Genomic DNA, 7,333 nt, shown 5'->3' with positions numbered 1-7,333 from the left:
AGAGTTTCGACTAGTGGCCCTTAATCCTTTATTGACAAAAACTTCCTCCGCCTTTTTGCCTTACAATTCACCAAAGATATGGGCTTTTATGATATACTATGAGAAGGAGACAGTCTTTTGCTGATTAACGCTATAAATGAGAAGACAACTTCTGAAAATATGTAGAACTAGGGGTCCTTGGGTCAGGAGATCAAACTCTTATTGCTGCACTTTTCCTCGTGGGATGCTCTTCATGTTTGTAGGGAGTCCAACATGGTGGCTCATCTCCTGGCTAAAAGAGGCCTTGAATCCCCAGGTTTCCAAACTTGGATTGAAGAAACTCCACCAAAGCTGACTTCCATTGTCACAAAGGAGATGCAGATCGAGTAGAAGCTTTTCTGGGTCTTGACAATGACCCATTGACCTGAAGCTTAGCCCCACGGCCCATTGGTCCGACTTATTTGGACCTGGCCTGGGCCTGAGCTTTCATTTTCATCTGGCCCAAAGCTCGAATGGTAAGTCGGGGCTTGGGCTTCATATTTCCGGGCCAATGCCAACCCCTACCCACAGAAATCTTAAATAGGCAGCGATAACCCTCCCTGACTCTCTATTTATGAAAAACCCTAACGAAGGTTACGAAGCCCCTAACTCGTTCCAATTCAGTTCGCTCCATTCCACCATAATCCCACCATATATGATATATGAACGTTCTATATAAAGTTTCTCCCGTCGTAATCTCTCACAGTTTTCTCTGATCCTCTCTCTGGGGTCTTCCTTCTCTATCTGCGCCTCGCTCTTTGCCATCGTTTTACTGGTTGTTTCCAGGTATTTTCTCTCTCGCTTTTCTCTCTTTATGTCGCGCTTGTGTCTACTTTGTATGTGTGATTGTTAAATTGTAGTTTGAGTTCAGAACTATAAGTTGGAGATCAGAATGTTTTTGTCTTGAGTTAGGCATATTCTCCTATCGATTTCGAATTGTGTTTGATTTTTGTTTTCTTTTGAATGAGAGTGACTGTAGTGGTAATGCTGGAGGCATCGCAAGCAATATCTTATTTTGTCCTGTTGATTTTTATGTGATAATGTTTATCGTTATTGTTATAGAAAGCTGTTTCTATGTATTAATCCTGTCATGGGGGCTCACTGACACTCTATATGCCTAAAAATTGAATTTTTATAATGTGTTTTTCCACCTTTTCGCTTCTGGTTTGCAGGTTTACTTGCTGCCTCGTTTTCTCTTGGATTAATGGCCACCTCTTTTGATATGTCTCTTGATGACCTTATAAAAAGGAATAGGGAGAGAGCAAGAGGACGGGGTAGGGGTAGGGGTGGCGGTGCCCGTGGCCGTGGCCGCAGACCAAGTGGCTCCTTAGGTGGCGAAAGAATGACTGGGCCAGTTCGAAGAGGTCCTCTGGCAGTGAATGCTCGTCCATCACTCTACATGATTGCCAAGGCAAGCTCAAATCCATGGATGTTTTTATGCGTATGATTGAGATTCTGATATTTGCTCGAATGTGAGAGGATCCTTAACTCTGCTTTAGAATCTTGAACACAGCGAATTGCTAAGGTTTTTTTGTTTATGGAGAAGCTCATTTTGGCACAGTCGCTTATGCATTAGCAACACCATTGTATTTAAACTGTTTTTCATCAAGACTTGTTTGAACTTGTGGTTGGTTTGGGTTATACTTTTTGGGGCTTTGCTACGGATGTCACATTTTAGATGTGGAGGACTTTGGTGCCCAATGAGTTGCAATGCTACTTCCTGGAATTTCTTGCACATTAGCTTTGTTAGGTGAATAAGCAAGATGGAGCTCATCTGTACCATGAAATCACTTGAGAAATTTTGGTGTCAAATTCTTTATACCACACATGGTTAATATTATGAAGTTGCACACTCTCTTATGTTGGATGGCTGGTTGTTATAACCGGGGATGGTTATGATGGATCATATTGCTATTTGTGGAATTTCTTCGGTGCAAGATTTCAGTTCCTGTGCTAGTTCTTGGCAGTTTGCAAGTAGCTTCCTTTGCTGAACTACAGAACTGGAGCTCTCACCTATTGCATAGCACTGATTTAGATGCAGTGGATCAATTCTTTACTCTTGTTAACCATCCATCACGCCAATCTGCTGATGTTCAATTCCAGGCTGCTTAAACAGTTTCCAACCTGGATCCTACTCTTTTAGCTATCTTTTTATTCTTATTGGGGACTTTTATGATATATTGATATCAGATTGCAGTTGAAGAAAGCTAATTTTTGTCTCTGTTAAATAAGCTGATATTTTATGATCGTTTAATCAGCCTGCTCGCAGAACCAGGAGTTTGCCGTGGCAGCATGATTTGTTTGAAGATAGCCTAAGAGCTGCAGGGATATCTGGAGTTGAAGTTGGCACAAAGTTATATGTTTCCAATTTGGACTCTGGGGTGTCCAACGAAGATATAAGGGTACGATCTGGACTATATCATTATCTTAAATGTTCCTCGAATCAGATCTCTGATCTTTCCTTTTTCCTGTGGTTTTTTGTGATTCAGGAACTTTTTGCTGAGATTGGGGATCTGAAACGTTATGCTATTCATTATGACAAAAATGGTCGCCCTGGTGTAAGTGTTTTTTTATAGCTTCAATTATTCCTGTGTGGTTTTATTTCTGAACCAGCTCTCTAGTTATTTTTTTTATATGTCTCTCTAGTTGGGTTATTTTGATTACTTATTAGCTGGTTTTAGATATTGGTTATGTTAATTTTGGTGCTTCTAACGAGGAACTTAATTACATCAGCAATAGTGGTTGCTGATTTGCCTGGCTACATTCTGGCTATGTGATGAGGATGCGGAATGGCTAGGAGGTTAATGATAATTTAGAGGATGATAATCCTGAGAAGAGAAATGATTAAGTTAATTTGAAGGTTTGGATGTCGCATATGGACCTTTTTTTGCATAGCAACACCCCAAATACAACTAAGGCATTATCTTTTTATGGTTGAATTTCTTGCCAATGTAAATGCCTTGGTTACATTAAAGTGAAATTTATTGCCATCAATACAATCTAAGCCAATTGTATAGCCAAAAAACTAATGATCTTACACAGTTGATTTTGAAATTGAGATTTGTCCTCATTTCACAATCTTTCTGAGTTGCATTCCATGCATACTTCATACCTAATTACCGATGCATTATTGGCACCAAATATTATGAATTTCTTTAATGAAACATTATGATTGTTCATAAGTTTTAGGAAACCAAACATAAGATAATTCTGGACAAGTACTTTGTGAGTCCAATGGGCTTAATGAGCTCCATGGATCTTCAAATTCTTTTAGGTCAATTTGGTATGTTACACAACTCACATCCCCTACACACGTTATATATATAAAATAGTAATAATGATTTGCTCTGTGTTGCCTTGCTGTATTCCATTAAATGCTTGATACTTGGTTACAGGGCTCTGCTGAGGTGGTATATACTAGACGAAGTGATGCCTTTTCAGCTCTTAAGCGATACAACAATGTTTTGCTTGATGGAAAACCTATGAAGCTTGAAGTTGTAGGTGCCAATGCGGAAATTCCTGTTTCGGCTCGTGTGAATGTAACCGGAGTAAATGGAAGGAGGAATAAAACGGTCGTTGTGACGTATGTGATTTTCTGTTTTGTTCGAATTTATGTTTTGCAAGAAGTTGATTAGGGTTAAATGCTATTCATTTAATGGTTGTTGATTATATTTGTTTCTAACCCCTTTTTTTTTTCCTTTTTTTTGCTTTCTAAAAATTTGTGTCTGTGAGTTCCAAGGATTTCAGGGACTTTAGCTGTTCAAATTTTAAGCACTTCTGTTTAGCTGTAGCTTAAGCATGAAAGTTGATGGTGCTTAAATTGCCGAGCTATCTGAAGATGGCTATGTTGAAACTTGTTATTGTGATGGTTCTAATTATAGAGCTGTCATTTTGAATGGAAGCATTCTCGTATTAAATATGTTAATTCTTTTCTTACCATATACTGCCTTAGTTTTAAGTTCAGCATTTATCTTTTCTCCTTCCCTCATTTATGGACAAGATCAACTTTTAAACGCAATTATGGCTGACCTTTTTTGCAGGCCTGGTTGAGTGGTGAAAACTATTTCGGTTTAGCAACCTCAAGTATATAATTTTTTGGATAACTGTTTCATTCTTCCTGGTCTACTTTTTTTTTTTTTTTTTTTATTGCAAAAATTATCTATACATGGCTCAGAGAGCATGCATAAAGTCTGTAAATGAATATTTCTACGCATTTGAAGTGCTATTCCTGCTGAGACTGCGAAGAGGTGTTGAAAGTTCCATTGTCATTTTAAGGAGTGACATCCATTGTTATGCAGGCCTGGTGCAGGTCTAAATGGGGGGTACCTCATCCATATGTAGATACTGTTATCTGCTTGATTATTTTCCTCATTTGATGCATCCTTTATATATTTGTATTTGTGACCTCAATACTTGACATGACAGTGCATTCTACATCCCATGCTGGCAGACATACATTCCAAATGAAGCATCATAAACTGACTGCTCAAGTGTTTGTGTATGAAGATCATTCTTACTGAGCATGTAAAATGTTCAAGAATGTTTTGTTTATGCTGGATTAAGCTCTTTTTTCCATGATATCTTCTTTGTGTGAAGTTGATTAAACTTTCTTGCTCATTTTGGACTAAGTTTATGCTTGCTGAGGCGTGATGAAGATGTCATGTAATTACTTTATAGCCTCTCTAAGCTTTCTTGGAGGTGCCCGGTCGATTTGATCCTGGTCATGTTCAAAATGTAAATGGCTCAATTGCTTGGCAAGGAACTTTATTGCAATCTGTATGCATGATTGATCCATCTTTTAGCCAAAGAAATTGATAATTTGATACAATGAATTCTCAGTATGTGTAACATGATGGTGTTACTTGGGATTATATTTTAACTTGTCTGATATTTGTTTTCTGACCTTGTAATTGGCATGTCCTGGGTAGAACTTAAAAGTGTCACTGAAATTTGTGGTCTTATTGACTATTGTTGTCTTCTTGTCTTTTGACACTGCCAAAATTTGTGTAGGAATTGGGAATAATTAGTTCATTATAATTCTTCATTGTTACTTTAGCTCCAGGGCTTTGTACAACATGTAAGAAGAAACAGTTGCTATTGGGGCAATCAAATAGAGTTGACCATTCTGAGATTGGCTTTTGTTGTCTTTATTGAACTTTCGTAGTTAATATTATTTTCTTAATTAAAAATATTGTCTAGACGTGGGATAAAACAAAGATCATATCCCTTACTGGCAGCTGCACTATGACAGTACTGAGTAGATGCTTCCTACAATAGCGCTTGCTAATGTTGTTTAAAGCATTAGCAACAATTACCATGTGTAGGTATTTGTATTTTCATCTAAGGCTCTGCTGTTATCTGAATTATTATTGAGAGTTTGCCATTGTTACAATTACCATGTGTAGGTGTTTGTATTTTTATCCAAGGCTTTGCTTTTTATCTGAATTATAATTATAATTGATAGTTTACTATCACTGAGTGCTGTGTGATTGATGTGTGTTTCTGATGATTGTGGCAGCCAAAGCCGTCGTGGGGCGATGAGGAATGGTGGTGGGGCAATGAGGAATGGCCGTGGCCGTGGTACAGCACGGGGTCGGGGCCAAGGCTGGGTGAGGGGCCGTGGCCGTGGGAGAAAGCAACCTGTTGACAAGTCAGCTGATGAACTTGACAAGGACTTGGAGAAGTATCATGCTGAAGCCATGCAGACTTAGTAAACATTTCGTATGTTAGAGCTCTCAAATATAGTTGAGATTTTCGCTTCTGATAGTTTAAAAAGTCGTCTGTAATGGTGGTAATTGGCCTTGATTTTGCTCAAATTTTAGTGGATGCCCAGCTAGAAAATTTTATTGAGTGGTGTTACTTTAGCTGATATGTTTGCCATTCTAATGTAAATGAAGCTGATTTGGTGAGTTTCAGGACCAAAAAAAGAAGAAGATTTCTTGCATATATTTTCTTCTTTTGTCAGTATATATGATTTACCCCCTTGAGCATGGAGCATGGTTATGTACAAAACAAAGCATGGAGCATGGTTGTGCGGTTTTAATATAATCATTTACCGGATTGAGCAATGGTCAGGGAATCCATGCGGAGAATGCTTCAATAGTTAAGTCAGCTCTAACCATAACTAAGGCAGAAGTGCATCCTACGCGTGCTTTTCTTCCTAGGGTATGCATGCTAACGGTGCATTTGGTTGATATTTTGAGTGGAATGAGGAGAGCCAGGGGTGAAAATCATTTATTCCCTCGTTTGATTGAGTTTGAGAGGGTAGAATTTCAAACTCGTCTCACCCTCACTCTCCTTATGAAGATTAACCAAGCTCAATAAAATGGTGAGATTGACTAATCTCCACAAGAGAAAATGTGTTTGATACTAAAAAGACTATTATACCCCTTATTACGAAGTAATCACAACCATTAAATTAATATATTCTTATTTTTATTTACAAAAAATTAGGTAGTATGAAAATTATACAATCAAAATTCTAACATTCATGCTCATTCTTTATTTCATATCAAACATGGTAATGTTCACACTCATACTCACACTCACTGGATTAGCAACCACACTCATTGGATTAGTAACCAAATGCCTGTAAGACTATGTAATGACTCCTCATTTGCAAGAGGACTAAGAGCTGTTGGGAGTTGACCTGAAAGGGGGTATCAGCTATCAACTATCAAGTCGTCGTTTCTTAGCTCCCTTGAGGAGGAGCTGAAGGGAGGTTGACCATAATGAATCCTTGCTAATATTTTGGAAACTGAAATTGCCTGGTTTAATAATCTACGACTCAAAGAGTTGCACACTTGCACTGTTGAATGTTCATAGATAATACACAAGTGATGGTATTATTAATGAAAATTTATGTTGACCAACCCAAAATATTAATATAAATACACATTAAAATTGATAAAAAAACAAAGACTATATGTCAAAAAATAAAAATCATCTATTGTTTAGATTAATTATCTTTAATTCATGGTTGGACCAAAAAAAAAACATGCTCTTTAATTGGTGATTGGGCAAAAAACATAAATTCTATGTTGATTGAGTTTTTGATAGATTATCTGCTTTTCCTGTAATAAATTTGCTCAATTCCATCAGCAGCCTAATACTACTGAGATGGGTCAAAAAAAAACACTCAAAATAATTAACTTTTATGGTATCCTCTCATAGCTCGTAAGTCAAAAGGATAAACGCGAGTTCTATTCAATTTTGGTGACTTTTAACCAAACTGTGCTGCCAACTTGATCAAAATTTGCAGCAAGAAAAAAAAAATCGGTGTACTCTAAAGTCTAAATTACACTTCAAGAAAACC

At 37.5% G+C, this 7,333-nt stretch overlaps 1 protein-coding gene across 1 annotated transcript; it reads left to right on the top strand.

Moving 5' to 3' along the window:
• The first annotated feature begins 583 nt into the window (after positions 1-583).
• LOC120013447 (THO complex subunit 4D-like) lies at positions 584-5,964 on the top strand. Its single transcript, XM_038865252.1, has 6 exons — positions 584-804; positions 1,191-1,429; positions 2,277-2,420; positions 2,508-2,576; positions 3,414-3,601; positions 5,537-5,964. The coding sequence occupies exons 2-6, from the start codon at positions 1,223-1,225 to the stop codon at positions 5,727-5,729; spliced, it is 801 nt and encodes a 266-aa protein (XP_038721180.1). The 5' UTR covers positions 584-804; positions 1,191-1,222; the 3' UTR covers positions 5,730-5,964.
• The last annotated feature ends 1,369 nt before the right edge of the window (positions 5,965-7,333 follow it).

This window comes from Tripterygium wilfordii, chromosome 13, assembly GCF_013401445.1.
Source record: "Tripterygium wilfordii isolate XIE 37 chromosome 13, ASM1340144v1, whole genome shotgun sequence".
Taxonomy (NCBI): domain Eukaryota; kingdom Viridiplantae; phylum Streptophyta; class Magnoliopsida; order Celastrales; family Celastraceae; genus Tripterygium; species Tripterygium wilfordii.
This window is presented reverse-complemented; position numbering and strand designations above follow the sequence as displayed.